The 19,047-nt window shown below is 40.3% G+C and overlaps 1 protein-coding gene across 1 annotated transcript; it reads left to right on the top strand.

The window, feature by feature from the left end:
* The first annotated feature begins 4,877 nt into the window (after nt 1–4,877).
* On the top strand, nt 4,878–18,905 carry GCNA (germ cell nuclear acidic peptidase). The gene is made up of 12 exons (XM_063431504.1): nt 4,878–4,986; nt 5,255–5,390; nt 6,266–6,320; nt 7,452–7,498; nt 9,505–9,571; nt 11,460–11,545; nt 12,365–12,808; nt 14,444–14,609; nt 15,928–16,072; nt 17,554–17,692; nt 17,815–18,019; nt 18,604–18,905. The coding sequence occupies exons 1-12, from the start codon at nt 4,924–4,926 to the stop codon at nt 18,848–18,850; spliced, it is 1,800 nt and encodes a 599-aa protein (XP_063287574.1). The 5' UTR covers nt 4,878–4,923; the 3' UTR covers nt 18,851–18,905.
* Nucleotides 18,906–19,047: the final 142 nt, after the last annotated feature.

Here is a 19,047-nt window from a genome sequence, read left to right as displayed (position 1 = left end):
ACCCCCCCTTCATTTCTTCACACTGTTGCTCCTAATATGTAGAGTGAAATAACCATTTTTTTTTTTTTTTTTTTTTAAATTCTTTATTTTTGTTGTGCAGGTAGGTACATGACATTTCAAACGCCACAACAGCGTACATATATATTCATATAGAATGAGCAGTGGCATGAGAGCGTGCACGTTTTTTTTAAATACAAACAATATAACAGGCTTAACATTGATGAATATTTACTGCCATGTAGTGTAGCATGTGGACGAGTTAAGGTTGCTTAGCTGTACACTATTGCAGTATAATGAATGCTGGGACATACAAGTCTGCATGGAAAACAAGACTGGTGATTCAATCGTAGGATATAGCAGACATGAGAATTTCTTGTTAAATATATTAGGTAGGTAGATGAGCAATCTGGCCACACTGAATGGCTAGTACAGTTAACCCCCAAGGCTTTACACCCTTAAACATAGCTGCATTTTATGTGTTAACACAGGACTTCTAGCGACAACATTGTTGGCATCAGTATGATCAAAGACTATGAATTGCAACACACAAAAAAAGGAAACATAAAATACTTAGTTATCAGGCATGTAGATGTCGGAATAAGGGTGGCATGATCAGACAGTCTAACGCCAACATATGCCCTGGTCTGGGGCGAGATAGAGGCTGTCCCTGGGTTGTTTAATGTGTGGCTGTCTTCAGGAGCTGTAGCTCAGTCACGGAAGGCACTGCGGTGTAGATCAACGGTAGGGTGAGCCAACCGCTTGGGTAAGCCTATGTCTGAGTCGCTCGGTGATGTTCCATGCTGTGCCTGTCAGTCAGCTGTCTCCTCGCGCACTTCGCCACATGTGAGCCCATGTGTCGTGGCAGCTTTGTTCCGGCAAGTGTTGGAGTGGTGTGTCGCGGAGATCCCTCCTGTCAGGCTGCCTCATGCAGGTATGTGACTAATGCCTTGCGTATGTAAGGGCCTTAACCAGCGACGGAGGAAAGAAGGCTTGGTTCCCATTGCGAGCTAGTGGATTTGCGTTTGCCGCCATTTTAGTGGTGCCTCGTGGTCTGAGTAGTTTGATCACTTGTGCGGTAAGGGCTACAGCGTGTGGGCCGGGATCACCCCCACCGGCCCAAGGGGGGGGGGGGACGGGGCCCTGTTTGCACATCCGTTGGAGTCCAGCACGATACCGTCGGGTGGGATAGCGGGGCAGCGGCCGTCCACCCCACTCACCACCTGAGTAGGCCTCATCCTGTAGGGACGACTGTTATCGTCTCGAGGGACTAAAACAAAGGGTTTGCAAGCCTCTCCTCTGAGCCAGTGCTCCCTTGTGCCTCGGACCGCAGCTGCTGGTCGTTAATCAGGTGTAAGATCTGCTTTTGTATGTTTAAAGTTTGAGGGTTGCAGGAGCTGTTGTTGTGTGCGACCATTCAGGTTGGCGGTCAGGCCCCGGCCCCGAAATAACCATTTTATATATAATAAAATGGACAGTGTCCACAAAACCTTCTATATGTGAAGGCAAACATGATACATAAACATCAATTTTCTATTTTGCTATCTCTATATATAAAATATTCCATGTCTGCACTATATAGACTTATGGGGGGGGGGGGGGGGGGGATGGGAACATTTTTAGAGAATGCATCTGCATAAGATTTAAAGGAACCTCAAAAAAAAAAATCTGGGTTGCAAAAGAGTGCTTTAATTAAACTCCCATATACATGGTACTTGAATCTCATTAGGAGCCAGACAGTGTCCAGAATTAGTATACATCTTGTGTTTAGGTATTTGCCACTCTGTACAAAGAATATCCCATTCAAAGTAAGGCCAGCAAGGGGGAAGAGGGTGTGGAGCTGCTGATGGCTCGTTAGTGGGATTAGACAGACTGTTCGTAAACTCTAATTTTGAATGCCTTTTCAGGTCACACTCCAGTAACCATTACACTACACAGAGCTTTTTGCCCGGGTGTTTTTATTTATTATTACTACAGTATGATTCCTATGTTTCGCTTTTGGAAGGGGTCAGCGTACTGTTTTAAAAGTAAATTTTAAATGAAATGCAAATCTGCCAGAAAACAAGAGGAATTGGGGGGGTGGGTGGGGAGAATATCTCCCAAGTCAGTTATGAATTTAGTTAAAGGGTTACTTCAGCCACCATGACCAATTCTGCTTTTTCAAGCGATCATGGTTATAGGAGTCTGGATCTGCAATATTTCACTCTGAAACACTGCTCATCCAGAGTTATTGGCACTTGTGTGCAGGGGGCAAGTTGCAACCCGGCACATGTGACTTAGATGGCCAAGAACTGTGTTCTGGATTGCCTAATGTCCATTCTGAGCCTATTTTCCATCAGAAAGAAAACCAAGGTACAAAATATTGTGAATCACCAAAGTGATAATGTATGAATGAATATAATACAAACTGCAGATGTGTAGAATTATATGGATTCAAAATAGTATCTGCAAAAGATATATAAACACTACATAGGGTAATATTGTAAGAGACCACTGAGAAGTATGGGTGGTAGAGAACTCACAAAATTAAGCAGAAATCAGGCGTATCTCCCTCTAAAATGGGGAACTGGACAGTATAGAAGATCTCCAGCGATGAATCTCAATATGAGATGATGACAAATCTTCTAATGCACTCCAAATACAGAAAAGAGAATAGATAGTGCAGATGGTATAAAAAATTAACAATTTAATTGCATATATTGCACTTACAATGTATCAGAGTAAAATCAGCTTTTCTCCACACTGGGTGGTATTCATAAGCAGCAACTGAACCAATCAGGATGTGGGATCAGGAACAATAGTAGCAGCACCAAACAATGTACAAATAAAATAAAATAAAAGTTCGGTATAAGAAACAAATAAAACAATTCCAACGCGTTTCGTCCTTCTGTGGACTTCCTCAGGGATGTATGACTGTGATGGGGGTAGGATTCCTCTTAAATATCCTTCAAATCATCTTCCAAACGATTGCCGGTGTAGGCGTGCGTTCCACTGTGGAACGCAAGTTGCTTCCGCATGACGTCATTTCCGGTATTCCGGTATCGTTTGGAATTATTTGTTTCTTATACCGAACTTTTATTTTATTTTATTTGTACATTGTTTGGTGATGCTACTACTGTTCCTGATCCCACATCCTGATTGGTTCAGTTGCTGCTTATGAATACCACCCAGTGTGGAGAAAAGCTGATTTTACTCTGATACATTGTAAGTGCAATATATGCAATTAAATTGTTAATTTTTTTATACCATCTGCACTATCTATTCTCTTTTCTGTATTTGGAGTGCATTAGAAGATTTGACATCATCTCATATTGAGATTCATCGCTGGAGATCTTCTATACTGTCCAGTTCCCCATTTTAGAGGGAGATACGCCTGATTTCTGCTTAATTTTGTGAGTTCTCTACCACCCATACTTCTCAGTGGTCTCTTACAATATTACCCTATGTAGTGTTTATATATCTTTTGCAGATACTATTTTGAATCCATATAATTCTACACATCTGCAGTTTGTATTATATTCATTCATACATTATCACTTTGGTGATTCACAATATTTTGTACCTTGGTTTTCTTTCTTTTTTTCTTGTCACTGAATTTTGAGTGTTTATAAGGGTACACTTGTAAACCTAAGGTACTGTGTGCTATATAGATACTGACGGTTAACCTTTTGTCTTTTTCCTATTTTCCATCAGAGCATGCAATCCTATCCCCTGTAATATTTTAAACCATTAACCATGCACTTCCTCCACCTCCTTTCACTCCCTCCTTTTGCCACCTCAGAGCACACGCATGTACCCATGGCCAGTAAAATGGCCCAATCGAAGGCTTCTCAATGAGAAGCCTTTGATTGGACCTCAGTGCAGCTCCTGTGACATCAGACTGGGTGCAACAGGGAACTTCGCCGTACGCTGGATAAAGGTAAGTAAATTTTTTTTAATTTTTTTTTTAAACCCCTTAAGGACCAAACTTCTGGAATAAAAGGGAATCATGACATGTCGTGTCCTTAAGGGGTTAAATAAATACAGACCTTCCAAGTCTGAAATCAGGAAAGCACAAGGCTCAGTGGAGGCGTCACAGATGTGCCTGCATGTAAAAGGACATGACATCAAAGCAAGCTAAATGAGATTTAGTGCCCTAAAATTTGCTTAACACTGAATTACAATAAATTGAAATGTGAATGGGAGAAGCTAGAATAATGTAGGCAATCTGATACTATTGTAGAGTTCTAAAATTTCCAGATCATCTATTTCTACCTACATGCTGGCAGATTCAATTCAATGCACTTTGTAGTTTAGTAAATAGCTCTACTAAGTGAGAATGGTAAGAATGAAAATATCAGGACAAAATAATCTAACAGAAAAATATATATATTTTGTCAACTGCGCTTGTTGCCATTTAATTCAGGGTTAATGACCAAACTCCATCGAGAAGAAGCCTGCATTTCCTTAAATAAAGCATATGACAAAGTTTAACCCCTTAAGGACCAAACTTCTGGAATAAAAGGGAATCATGACATGTCACGTGTCCTTAAGGGGTTAAACCTCCTGTCATCTTTAAATATGTCCATTGTGTTTCCCAATATGGAGGAGGTTTGGAAATTCACACTCCAGTCTGACACAACTGATTGAGTGATTATAAAGACCACACTTCCCATGATGCCCTGCCTGTGTGGCTCTCTGGGCATTACAGTAAATGGGATTTATATACAGAAATGGAATGCCAAGACATCTCTGCATTCTAAGCGCGTTAATAAAATAACAGAACGTTCGAAACGAAACAAAAACCCACCGTGACACGCAAACATTCTGGCCCTACCCGGAAGTAGTGAAATCACGCCTCGCTATCATATCGTAGCCGGAAGCAGTACTGTAAGCTTCCGGGTCACGGCAAGTTTGAATTCTCGCCACTATTATTGTGTGGGAGACATGGCCACTGAGTCCCTGAGTTTGTTAGAGAGGATCTCATCCCGCCTGGGGCCCATGGACAGGGTAAGAGGGGCAGGGTGTTAAAGGCTGGAGCCTTCAGGGATTGTCAATATTATAATAATAATAACTAGATCATTAATAGTGAATAAACCCCCTTCTCCTCCTTAATATGTGTTTAATTGAAAATCACCTTGGACACCTATATCTGACTCTTGGTATTGGGTAAAGCCTGATCATTTTTGCATTGTGCATTTTTTTTTTTTTTTTTTTTTAAATTATAATAATTGTTTTTACAGAAAGCATTTATAATAATTTATAATTGTTTTTACAGAAAGCAAAGCAGACTAGTTTTAAGACTGGGGGCTCACTGAGTCTAGATTGTGATGAAGCTGACAGCCCAACACCACCGCCCTGTGTCCAAGAACTACTAATGTCCGATTCAGACACTGAAATTGCACCTGTGGATGGTGAGGCTGAATAAAATGTTGTGAAATGTTTGTATTTCTCCAATAACTATTCTAAACCTTGATGGCCAACCATTTTACTATTTACCGGTGATTTGCTCTATATCTGGCCGTTTATACAAGCAGTATTCTTTGAATTGCAATCCTCTCAAGCAGTGTGAAGTATGTCCGCAATAAGAGAGCTGCTCTGGCATTGGAGCTAATTAACCCATATAAACAAAGAATGTTTAAAAAGTACCATGAGCGTGGCAAATGGTGAATAAAGTTGCGACAGCTGAAATTGATCTTTTAAAGCCTGTGGGGTTTTGTTTATCCTGTGTTAATGTAAACTATAAAAAGAGAACAATTGCATTAAATGACTAGAACAGTTGTATATAAAAACATTATTCTCCATTTCTCCCAAACAGTAATCCTACAATATCCTAGAGTTTGTTCACATGTATACATATGTACATAGGAACCCTGTTGAGTATGGTTTAATAATGATCCCAGGATCCAGGTTACTATTCACAAAAGTTTAAATGCAAAAAAAAAGCTTAAAACTTTTTTTATCATTCTAAACTTGGATAGCCATGTACGTGTGGTGGTTAGCTGTCTATTCAAGGTGATCATTGCTAGAAGCAGCAGGTTTAGGGCTGGGTACAGCCGTGAACAACACTTGGACATTAGTAAGGTTCCAACAGGCATTACATAGCGCACACACACACAAAGTGTGAGTACATGGGCATGTCCTGTCATGTTTTCACCAAATTGTGTGGCTACTGGACTAAGGAAGCACAGATGCTTGTTCTATCTATGTGTTCTTTTTTCATTTACTCTGTTATTCTTCTAGATTATATATTGTTGTAATCTGTTTTTTTGTTTCCCTTTTCTTTTAGATTACATTCGCAGTTTTGGTAATCTGAACCTCAAGTCTGCTCGGGAGAAGACAAGGTAAAAAGTCAAGGTTTATTCACTAACCGGGCTATTTACAAAAGTGAGAATTCAAAGTGAATTTGAAACTTAAGGACAAAGTAGCCAAACTGAAAACACAGCTGATTTAGAGAATTCTTCCAGTCTGGCTTTTTTGACCTTAAATTTGAAATTCACGTTGAATTCTAATTTGCAGTAAATTAAAGGAAATGAGGCTTGCTGGATATTCAAAGTGCATTTTGAAATTTAGCACAAAATAGCTGGATTAGAAAAATGTGTCCAAATCAGTTCTGATTTCATTTATTCTGGCCTTAAATTCACGTTATATGTGTGTATTTTAATTGAAATCTTCTTTTTAATAAAAATTCAAGATTATTCTTTATTTTTCTTATCTCTATAAAGCCATCAATCTGTCGAAATTGGTTTCTATCCCCTGCCACACAGTTACTGTAAATGGATTTAGCAATAGAACAATTTACTTAATTTAATCACTGCTCAGTTAACACCAGTGGTATCACGGTAGCCTAGAGCGGTGATGGAAAACTGTGGCATTGCATAAATTGGTTCTTGCCCAAATATTTCAAATGTGGATACTAGCAGGATTATTTACAAAAGTGACAACTATTAGGATTGCAGAGTGAATTTTAAATGTTAAAGGACCACTATAGGCATCCAGACCATTTCAGCTCAATGAAGTGGTCTGAGTGCCAGGTCCCTCTAGTTTTATCCCTGCAGCTGAAAACAAAACTATGTTTACACTGAGGGTTAATCCAGCCTCTTGTGGCTGTCTCACTGACAGCCACTAGAGGCGCGTCCGCGATTCTCACTGTGAAAATCACAGTGAGAAGACGCTGACGTCCATAGGAAAGCATTGAGTAATGCTTTCCTACGGGCGGTTTGAATGCGCGCGCGGCACTTGCATTCAGCGCTGGCGTCGGCAGGAGGAGAGTTCCCCAGTGCCGAGGGAGCCTGGTGCTGGAGAAAGGTAAGTGGCTGAAGGGGTTAAAACTGAGTTTGTTTTCCTGGCACTATAGTGGTCCTTTAAGACGAAACTAGCAGAACTGGGAAAATTCTCAGCTGAGCTTCCAGTTTAGCTAGTTTTATAATTGTAACTCAAAATTCATGATTGCTTTTATTTATCTCTGTTTGCAGGTCCCCTGTAAGAATATTGGAATCCAGTGATGATGACTTTGAAAATTGTAAGTCAGAATTTTCCCCAATATACGGATGTATATGAATTATTTGGATGTATAAATTGTCGTTTGTTTCTGACATTTGGAGACATTTAAAATATTTTTAAATTCCTATTTTGGCAGAGAATCTAGAATTGTTTACAAGTAATGACTCTAAGCATTGTGACCAGTGGCGTTCACACGACCCATGGGGCCTTACTCTGCGCGGGCCTGGGCCGCAACACATGGTGGCGGGCACCTGGTCGCAGGGCTGCGACCGCGGTATGTACGCCAGTGCATGCAGATACACATACACTTAAAGGACCACTACAGACACCCAGATCACATCAGCTCAATGAAGTGGGTGCCAGGTCCCTCTAGTTTTAACCCTGCAGCTGAAAACATAGCAGTTTCAGAGAAACTATGTTTCACTGAGGGTTAATCCAGCCTCTTGTGGCTGTCTCACTGACAGCCGCTAGAGGCACTTCCGCGATTCTCACTGTGAAAATCACAGTGAAAAGACGCTGAAAGTCCATAGGAAAGCATTGAGTAATGCTTTCCTATGGGCGGTTTGAATGCGTGCACGGCTCTTGCCGCGCATGCGCATTCGGAGCTCAGAGGCGGATCGGGGTGGAGGGATCCCCAGCGCCAAGGGAGTCCGGCACTGGAGAAAGGTAAGTGCTGAAGGGGTTTTAAACACACAAACACAGATGCATACACACTAGCTATATGACGTCATATTCCGGCTCCGGCATCAGCGAGGGAGCTGGGCAGAGAGCACTCAGGGGAGATTGCTCCTTCGCACGCCTGCCAGCCCGCCCGGTGACACCAGGGCAAGCTCCTGGGCCCCCCAGGAAAAGTGGCAGACCACACTGGCGTACATACCGGGTCGCAGGGAGGCTGGGCCCCCTGGTGTGCCGGGCCCGGTCACAGCCTCGGCCCCTGCGACCGTGGTATGTACGCCACTGATTGTGACCCAATATTATAGATTATTTAAAAAGTGATTTGTAAAGCCATAAACGCTGTCTACATTTATTTGGGATACAAGCCATGTTTTCCCACACCTGCATGTACATGACAAACGTACTGATTACATTGGCCATTGCTTGTTTTTTTTTTCTCCTGGTGACTTAGTCTCCAATGTCACTCATTGAGTTCCATGTTTTGAGTGGATGGATCCAAAATGTTTATTGGCAGTCTAAGAATAATAATGATCTATATACATAGTTTCTTTAAACTACTCTTCAATTCTGGGCATTCTAAAGTTTACTAACTTAGTATCTGTGGGGATAGTATTTTGCTAGTTGGACTTTCAGCAGATTAGTGCGGGTCCAACATGCCCTTTTACCAACCACTCCCTATCACTATGGGGTTTTATGATTACTTCCAACAATGCTTTCTGACTTGATGCTGTTATTTTCTCCCAAGTTCCAATTGCTTGTCAAGTTTTCACAACCTCAAACGGACACTCCAGATCCCTAAAGCACTTCAGCACGCTGAAATGCTTTAAAGTGTGAAGAGTGTATTCTCTTTTTCTAATTTTATAAAATGTTCACGTTCAAAAGAAATTTTCCTGTTACTTCCTGGTTTGTTTAGCTCAGTAAAGCTAAGCTCAAGAGGCAGCAATTGCCCAGAGCACCTGCCTTGCAAAGACTTCTGAGCAGCATTGGGAAGTCTGTGATTGGACAGCCACAGAAAGTCTGGGCAGGGATAGAAGGGGAGGTCTTGCGATTCAGACGAGATCTACACCTTTTGCATGCAAGCTTTGTTTTTCTTTTAGGATGTATCTAAAGAGGGATTTAAAAATTTTTTTTTTATGTGGGCAGTGGAGCGTACCTTTAACTTGCACCACTTGGCAATAGTGACTTTCCCAAACTAGAAGATGTAGGGAAGACATTTAGGAATTCCCTCCCTTCCTTTTTCACTATTCTTTTTTTTTAATATATATTATAGTTTATCTTGTTTTAATATGTATATTTGTATTTTGTCCTCTAATTTACTGTTTTTTTTTTTTTTTTAATCTCTTAATATAGTTTTAGTAAAGCTGAAAACTCCAAAGCCACGCACCTCTAAAAAACCTTCAAACAATCAGACTGGAAGGTAGGTAGCAATCTCCACATTGCCATAACAATGTACGCTGTTTAATGTATCTTTTATCTGTTGGTTAGGCCGAGTAAAAAAAAAAACCAAAAAACACTTGTGCCATTTGCGAATTCCTCTCTTTAGCGTCCATTTCCTTTCTGGTACTAAATAAGTTAACCTGTGAATTATTCCCCACTAGATCCTTCACCATTTAGATTTTATTTTTTTAAAATTCTTTATTTTAGTTGTGCACAGAAATAACAAGCAGCCTCAGTGCGCCACAACAGCGGCATCAGGGCAAAATGGTAGACAGTTGCAATACAGGTTGTGGCACAGATTAGTCAGGCACATTTTTTTTAAAATGAATATCATTTGTACAACAATTTGGTGACTCGTTTTGTTAAGTAGGTTAGTAGAAGGCGCAAGTCAGGAAAGATTATTCAGAGGAGTGACAAATGAGTGAATAAACAGTTTCGTTAACCAACAGGTAAAACATTTTAGGAAGGCCTTAAGAGAGGTCCTCTAGCTATAGACCGATAGATGAGCCTAAATTCAGTAGCTAGTATGAGAGATATATCTAAACTGCATGCATCTAGTTTGTAACTTAGAGATCTAGCTAGATAAGGAGGTATGAGTAATTAACACAGTAGATTGACATACTAAGTAACCGTGGCCGGCTAATATTTCACTGGGTCATGCTGTCGTCATCGTATCATCCTCGCTAGCATGGAGAGATGGACTAAACAGTTGTAGAGCATAACATAAAAGTATAAGGGAAACGTCAAATGAAAAAAAACAAACAGGAAAAGCTATAACATTTGCGGATATAAACCGTATGGGGCATCAGTTGTGTCCAGAGTCCCGGTCAGCCTACCCCCGCAGGAGGTATGCCACAGTCTCATTCTGTTGCTTTTGCGTTGTATAATTACAGAAGGTCTCGTTAGCCATAACATGCAAACATACATTAGTTCTAACATTATTAATAACAATTACATGCCATGCAACCTCGCCTGGTCGATCAGAAAACAGTTATTTGTGCCTCTTCATCAAAGGGGTGAGATGATAGCAGTCCAGAGGGTGGTACATGACGGTTAGCCGGTTTGCAGGGAGCAGTGCTTGTGTCGAGTGGGAAGGTGGGTAAGTCCAGCTCTAACAAGGTGTGCCCGACAGACCCAGAGTCATTGCCAGTGCTTATCCAATCCCTTCTGGGCGATGCACGCTGCCCTGGAGAGCCCTTGGCGTTGTGTCGCAGTCCCGGTTAGGAGCTTCTGCCTCTTTTCCGCTGCTTGGGTACAGGCTTGGTAGGTGAGCTCACCATTTAGATTTTTGCCACAACTTGGCATCATTTGCATGTTTCATTTCCTCATCCATTATCTAAGTTTCGTGATCCCCGATCACTAAAATATATATATATCACACCTCAACGTGTGTTTAGAGAATACTACAGATATAGTCCTGGTTATAATGTTTAGATTGCTTTTCATGGTTTTATTATGACTACAGTATACCAGTATTAATTTGGAATCCTTCCAATGCATTCTATTTCACATAGTTGTGGCTGTGTGATTGTTAAAACCTTTTCACCCAGCTGGACTTGTAGATAATGATGCTCTTATTAATCCCATTCACTACCATACCATTGTCCAGCACCATTTCCCTAGTACTTTGAAATAAAACCCAATGTTTGTTTAATTTGTACTATTTCTATGCTTATTTGTGCTGTTCCTGTGATAATGGCTATAAACCGTTGACCTGTCCTTTCTCTTTTGCCCTTAATGTGATATTGATACCAATTTTATATCTCAGCTTTGCAGTAAAGCATTCTCAAGGTTTAATAATTGTTTTTTTATGTGTTTACCGTAATTGCTTTTAAGAAAAGTATGCAGTTTTCTTTTTCTTTTTTTAGTGTAAAAAAGTTCATTGTAGATTCTGATGAAGACGATTTTACCTCCTTCTTCCCCAAAAATCAAAAAGGCACAAAAAGTGTAACTGGTAAGTGGTAGTCGAGAAACAACGGTATAAAACATTAGCTGCATTTTTATCATACACTAGGTAGAAGGCAGTTTAACCTCTAAACAGGAACTATCCCTTCCAATGAAGTTCAGGTAATAATATAGTGGAACCTCGGAACCAGAACACTCCCTTACCTGAACAATTCAGTATTCAAACATAAAATTTGAGAAAAAATGTCTTGGTACCCGAACAAAACTCTGTATTAGAATACAATCACATGGTGTTAACCTTGTTGGAACCTCGTTGGTATGACACATTGGCCTCCTAGCACTAGACAAAGTGAAACAGAGCTGACGGGTATAGTGAAGTTACATTTTCATTTCATTTACATTGTGTTTATTGTTTTTCTTTATGATTTTTATGCATGTATGGTACTGTACAATTTGTGTTAAAATGCTGTAATTTTGGGGATCTGGAACGGATTCATCTAATTTACATGAATTCTTATGGAAAATCTTGATTTCAGTTTTCAAACAAATCCGTTCTCAAACAGCCTTCTGGAACGGATTAGGTTAGAGTGTGTCTTTGCTATTTTATCTGGCAGCGTGGCACACGTGCATGCTTTAAGCGTATAACACTATGAGAGTTAACTAATTTACACACTTTGCCTGACGTAGAATGGAAATAAAATATAAATTACAAAAAAAAAAAAAGTTACAACTAATCACTAACGTGTTTAGCATTGGGTTGTGCAAAAAGTGAGCGCTCCTTTTTAACCTTTTCTTAATTTAGGACACTGTTGTTTTGTACAGTTGCTACTGTTGTATTGCAATGATTACTCCCCTTTTTAATTCATAGCAACCAAGAAATCTAATGGTGAATTATCTCAGACTCCACACACCAGCCGGCTGCCCTCTGCGAGCATAATCTCTCCAGTGGTTTTCAGTGATAGTGATGAAGACGATTCAGTTGTCCTAAAAAGCACGTGGCGTGACAGACATAACGGAAAGTCGAGTAATCCTAAATTTGGCAACGACCAGAAACAGAACTCGAAAGGCAACTTTTTTCAAGAATCTCCGTCACAAAATAACAAAGAAAACTCTCTCGCATCATCCAATAAGTGGTCGTTGGAAGGAAGAGATGCTGGGGGAAAAGCAGGAGGAGGAGGAATACCCAAATTCCATTCTTCTAGTTCTGATGAGGAGTTTGAATCCCTGGTGGAACGTATCAAGAATCGAACCAAGAGCCAGACACCAAGTTCGACAGTAACTAAAGCCGTGTTTCGCCATCCACCTGCAACAGGTTGGGTTATATTATTTTGCTTTCTATATTTCAAATAGTTCAAGTGCAATTATGACTTTTGTGTATGTGTGCGTTTTATGTCCACTATAAGCGGATCTTAAAGTCTAAAACAAAAGTCCTATCGCTATATTTTTTATTATATCTAGTGTTCTTGATAAAGCAGAGCAATTTTGGTCCTTACTAGAAACATGGGCCGATCCTGGCATGAATTCTGCCCACAGTCTTCTAATTGGCATCGCTAAGCCCTAATATCTAATTAATGTGCATGTTAATATCTAAACTTCATTGCTGTATCAGGGGATCCTGAGTGCAGTCGGGAAACATGGGATCTTCACTCTCACTATCCCAACTTCTTCTATAAGGTGTCCACCTGCAGTATATGCCCAACACGCCACCCAGAGATGCCGAGGGGGTTAGGGGAACATTTTACTATTTGGTTCCCTCTCTCATACTGCGCTCCAGTGCTGGGATATAAGTGATGTCCTATCCCAGCACAGTCTCTCTGAGAAGTGAGCAATGAAATTTGTAAAGATGAGTCCCCCTCACTGTATGCCGGCAGCAGAAAGCGAGAGGGGGTGCACGGTAAACAGCATCACAGGACTCCTTGCTGGTAAAACATTACAGAGCGATATTGCTTTGGAGCCCTGGATATTCTCATACACAGTGCAAATTAGTTTAATTGCTTTGGAGCTCTGTCATACGTGTATTTACATAGCACATTACTGTGCGTTATATTGCTGTGGAGCTCTGTGCTAAACGTATACATGCTGAAAGTTGCTGTGAAGCTCTGTTATTCATTCCCACACCATGCTGTGAGTTTTATTGCTGTGAAGCTCTGTTATTCATTCCCACACCATACTGTGAGTTTTATTGCTGTGAAGCTCTGTTATTCATTCCCACACCATACTGTGGGTTTTATTGCTGTGAAGCTCTGTTATTCATTCCCACACCATACTGTGAGTTTTATTGCTGTGAAGCTCTGTTATTCATTCCCACTCCATACTGTGAGTTTTATTGCTGTGAAGCTCTGTTATTCATTCCCACTCCATGCTGTGAGTTTTATTGCTGTGAAGCTCTGTTATTCATTCCCACACCATGCTGTGAGTTTTATTGCCGTGAAGCTCTGTTATTCATTCCCACACCATACTGTGAGTTTTATTGCTCACTTAATATTCCCTTTTGCCTTTCAAATTACTGTGGAGCTCTGAATTTTGCTGCTATTGAGCTCTTTGATACACACAGCAGATGTTTATATATATATATATATATATATATATATATATATATATATATATATATATATATATATATATATATATATATATATATATATATATATATATATATAATACTACCATGATGGAATAGCAAAAGACTCGGATAACCACATGGATTAAAGCATGAAGATAGAAGAATGACGTGAGAGATGAGATTATTCTATATATTATGATACACACATACATGGCAAACCATCAGTAGACATTTCAGTTGAATTGGAACTTCAGCCTTGTGAGGCCCCTGAGAAGCCAGGACAGCGGCATCTCCTGTGACCACTGCTCGTGTTGCTGTATAATTGGATGTTTTACTCTGTATTTTCATTTTATCGGATTACATTATTGCTTCTTTTTGTCACAGAGCCAGCCAAGGTTCCTTGCATTGACTTGACAAACCAATCAACGAATGTTAAAGTGCAGAGACCAAAGTCGTTCACGGGCGCTCCGTCCTCCAGTCCTTATTTCCTACCAGAGAAAACTGATAGAGGAAGCCTGCGACCTGTGGAGAAGCCGCGCTCCAGTAGTGTGTATGTAATAATTCCCCTTTAAACGTCACTGTTTAACGGACTTAATCTCGATACAAATACTGACATGTGTACTTGCACATTTTAATCTGTCAATCTTTCTTTTATTGAGGCCTTCAAAGTTACTGTACAGAAAAAAAAAATGGAGTTATAACAGATGATCAGACCTAAACATCGCGAATAAAATGCAGATTGACAGCCTCTTTTTATTTTTTTATAACTGGCTTTGAGTAAACAGGCATAACAGAGGCATAGGTATACTAATCATACATGTCTAAACTAAGTCTATGGCATTCAAGAGCACTGTATAATTCATAATCAGCAGGAATCTGGCTACAATACGCTTATCTAGTTATCAGGTTTGGTGTAGCATTAGCCTAAGCTGCTTATAGTGCTTTCACAAATTATGAGACAAATCATTTATGTGGATAGAATGCTCTGCTGGACATGTGAGGCTCAATTGAATGACACGAGCGTTAATCTGTAAACTGTGTGAGTTACTGACAGTGTTGTATGCATGGTAAGAAGTTTAGCTTTATGATTACGCAATGCTATGCTTGCCTGTATGAAATGAGCATGCTATATGCTATACATATTGGTAAAAGAAAACGGGCTTTAACAAAATATTTAGAGTCAATGATTGCCGAGAGCCAGGGTGATGCATCTCCGCGAGTGAAGGTGGCATGCAGCTACATTGTGCCAAGTCTTCGGCTTGCGTGACTCACACCCAGCTGGCTGGCTGGCTTTCACCCAATATCTATGCTGACCATCTGAGTCAAGTATGGAGACAGTTCCCGGGTAGTCCAAGCTTGGCCGCTCCGCCAACCCCAGGCCGTCTCAAGATACTCGCACATTTTAGCGTTTAATAAGTTCAGATTAAACTTGTATGTACAGTTTGTCACATTTAGGGATGTTGCAAATTAGACCTAAGCTTTAAAAGGGATCTACACTGCACAAATTTAATAAAATAAAAATCACCATTTAGTAGATATAACTCCACTGAAAACTTGCATGCATTTAATTATGCATTTTTTTTCATTTAGGGCATACTTAAAAACTGCTTGTAAAAGCTGCAGATCTCTTGTCTGAAGCCTTTGCAAGCCCTCCCCTTCTAATCCCGCCCAGACTTTCTGTGGCTGTCCAATCACAGACTTCCCAATGCAGCTCAATGAGAAGGCATGTGTTTCTATATTGATGAGCAAAGTGATGGCGGCTGAAACTTGCTTAGGTGTAAATGTGTCATTATCAATAGGTAGGCTTTTAATCACCGACGTTTTTCTTTTTGTTTTGGTTTTATCTCCTTCTTCCTTTTCTTTTGCAGGAAAGCTTCATGTAAGGTAGCAGACTGTTTTCTTCAAGAGCTCTCGTGTCCAAATTCATTATATGCGAAAAGCTTCAAGCAAAAGAAAGAGCAGTTGACAGCGAGGTTATATACTCTGTATAACAGCACTATTTTTGCCGAGAAGGTGAGTTTGCTAAATATTCTGGCATTTTATCTAGTTTTCAATCTTGAGGATGACTGTGTCCCTTCCATAATCTCTATATGTTCCACCAAAGTCCCCTCTAGATTACTCCCTTACTTCAACAGTACATTGTGCTAGTGAAACAACAAGAAAAGTTATTCTGCTTATAGTTTTCTAAAAATCAGAAAAGCACTTACACCAAAACACAAAACGAGGAATGGGATTGCTGCAACAAACTTACCACATCCCCAGTGTAACATTAAAGGAGCACTATAGTGCTAGGAAAACAAACTCGTTTTCCTGGCACTATAGGGTAATTATGCCCCCCCCCCCCCCCCCCCCCCCTTCAGCCACTTACCTTTCTCCAGCGCCGGGCTCCCTCGGCACTGGGGAACTCTCCTCCTCCTGCTGGCGTCAGCGCCGAATGCGCATGCACGACAAGAGCTGCGCGTGCATTCAAACCGCCCATAGGAAAGCATTACTCAATGCTTTCCTATGGACGTCAGCGTCTTCTCTCTGTGATTTTCACAGTGAGAATCGCGGAAGCAGCCTCTAGTGGCTGTCAGTGAGACAGCTACTAGAGGCTGGATTAACCCACAATGTTAACATGGGAGTTTCTCTGAAACTGCCATGTTTACAGCTGCAGGGTTAAAACTAGAGGGACCAGGCACCCAGACCACTTCATTGAGCTGAAGTGGTCTGGGTGCCTATAGTGGTCCTTTAAACTAAAACTCATTTGATGTTTAACTATAACTTTGGTCAAAATAATTGTACTCAGGGATGCAAACTAATCAAGCATTCAGGTAGAGAACGGACTGATAGACTGTAGCCTGTGCTTCTCCTACTGCACCACTACAGAAAAAATTGGCACCTATCAGAACAGATGATCTAAAATTATGGAAATCCATCATACTGCCGTAAAAAAAAAAATCACTGATGAAAGAGAAAAAAAAATTGAAGGTGCTTCTCCGATTCCAGAGTTATAATCAATAAGAAGTGGTGCGATGTTTAGGTGATCAGAATATAGTCAAATCCAATATAATAGCTGGTAAGCTTATGTTAAAATTAAAATTTTATTCAGACAAAAAGTTAAAAGATCTTGATAGAAGTGTAAATGAACTATCACAAAACAAAGTGCAAGCATGCTGCCGCTTACAAGATAAAGTGCTGAGTATGACGGTACATGTACCCGTTATTCACAGCCGCGCTCAGTGACAATGGGGGTTACCCATGTGGATCTGAAGTCTCTGCAGCTTCTGTCTGGTGACGTAATACGCATCGAGGTGGGCGGAGCTGAGTTTTGACTGGGTAAGACAAACGGCACTCGAGCAGCTAATATCGCAACTCCACCAGACGGAAGCGCTCCGATATATTGAATTTTTTTTGCTGCAATCTCTTTTTTATCAGAGTGCTTTTTCTGTTTCCCTATACTATTTTTTTTATTTTATAGAAGATCAGCAGTTGCCTTTTGTATTGTGTTTCAGTTACCAGTGAACATGGAAATAGTATGGAATAAAAAGATGCGCAAAACTGCTGGTTACTGTGTAACTGGGCAGAAGAAAATCCCTGCTTTACATCGCTATGCCAGGATTGAGCTGTCAGAGAAAGTTTGTGATTCTGCGGGTAAGCGTTGTTGTGTCTGTTGCTTGGGGGAAAAAAATAAAAAGTACTATAATTTAAAAGAGTTTTTCTTATCGCAAAGTTGAATGTTTTAAGGGGGGCTTCTGATTTCTATTCTTGATCAGATCGACTTCGAGACACTTTAATCCATGAAATATGTCATGCGGCCACCTGGTTGATAAACGGAGTCCGAGATGGACATGGACAATTCTGGAGATTTTACGCGGGGAAAGCCACACATATTCACCCAGAGCTGCCAATGGTTACCCGATGTCACTCTTACGAAATAAACTACAAGTATACTTATGAGTGTTCTCGCTGCAAAAATACGTGAGTGTTTCTTTCTTTAGTTTTCATTATTACCCTTGAACTTCTTATAATCATCTAATGGAAACTGGTATGCTAAGAAAGGGTAAGAAAGGAAACAGCATAAAATATGGAGCTTTTCAAAGAATTTCCTCAAATATCTAAAAGAAATGCACATATTGGCATTTTCTGAAGCTCAAAAAAGTAGCAATTTAGCAGATATACCCATATCCCATTGCTTTGGGAGTATATGAAATAACTCACAATAGCTGCAGATCCAGTATCTGCAGCTACTTCAAGCCCTCCCCTTCTTCCCCAGACATTCTGTTTCTGTCCAATCACAGACTTCTTAACGAGTCGCATTAAAACTCAGAGAGGCCTTTACAAGGAAAGTGCTATAGGCCATGTCCTGCCTCTTGACTATGGCTCCCCAGAGCTAAGCTGCCAGGAAGTAACAGGTTCGGCTGTATTACAAACGAGGAGGTGTAATAAGCTTCATATATAAGTGCTAATTTCTACTGCTAACTGATTTTAAGTCCTAATGTTGCAAGTTTCATTCTTAAAAAACGTTTTGTTTATTTTGTATTTTTTTTTTTTTTTCCCTGAAGGATCGGACGGCATTCCAAGTCTTTAGATACAGAGAAGTTTGTCTGTGCCTTATGTAAGGGGAAACTGGTCTTGATGGGTTCTACGCGAAAAGACGGCTCTCCTGCCTGCAGCCAACTCACTCCGTTCGCCAAGTTTGTCAAAGAGAATTATGGGTCTGCAAAGAAAGAAATGGCTGGCATGAGTCACGCCGAAGTGATGCGAAAACTCGGTGCTGATTTTTCAACCAAGACCAAACTTGCAAACTGAATCGGATTGTGAAAACTAAATTTTATTATCTTTATTTTTCTTCTATGGAGAGTTAGTGTTTTATCGGTAAAATATTGCAATTTTTGAATGTTATTTATCTAATTTTTTTTTTGTGTGTGCTCTTATGAATGAAAACGAGTGAATGAATTGACCAACATTACCAAGGGACAATTTAATGTCGGATATTTTGGTCAAAT

Source organism: Pelobates fuscus, chromosome 9 (assembly GCF_036172605.1).
Source record: "Pelobates fuscus isolate aPelFus1 chromosome 9, aPelFus1.pri, whole genome shotgun sequence".
In the NCBI taxonomy this organism is placed as follows: Eukaryota; Metazoa; Chordata; class Amphibia; order Anura; family Pelobatidae; genus Pelobates; species Pelobates fuscus.
This window is presented reverse-complemented; position numbering and strand designations above follow the sequence as displayed.

Excerpts from the sequence above, each read along its gene's own strand:
- GCNA (XM_063431504.1), top strand. The coding sequence starts at position 4,924 with ATGGCCACTGAGTCCCTGAGTTTGTTAGAGAGGATCTCATCCCGCCTG. Across the intron at positions 7,499-9,504 it reads TGATGATGACTTTGAAAATT|TTTTAGTAAAGCTGAAAACT; the intron begins GTAAGTCAGAAT and ends CTCTTAATATAG. Across the intron at positions 17,693-17,814 it reads GAAAGTTTGTGATTCTGCGG|ATCGACTTCGAGACACTTTA; the intron begins GTAAGCGTTGTT and ends ATTCTTGATCAG.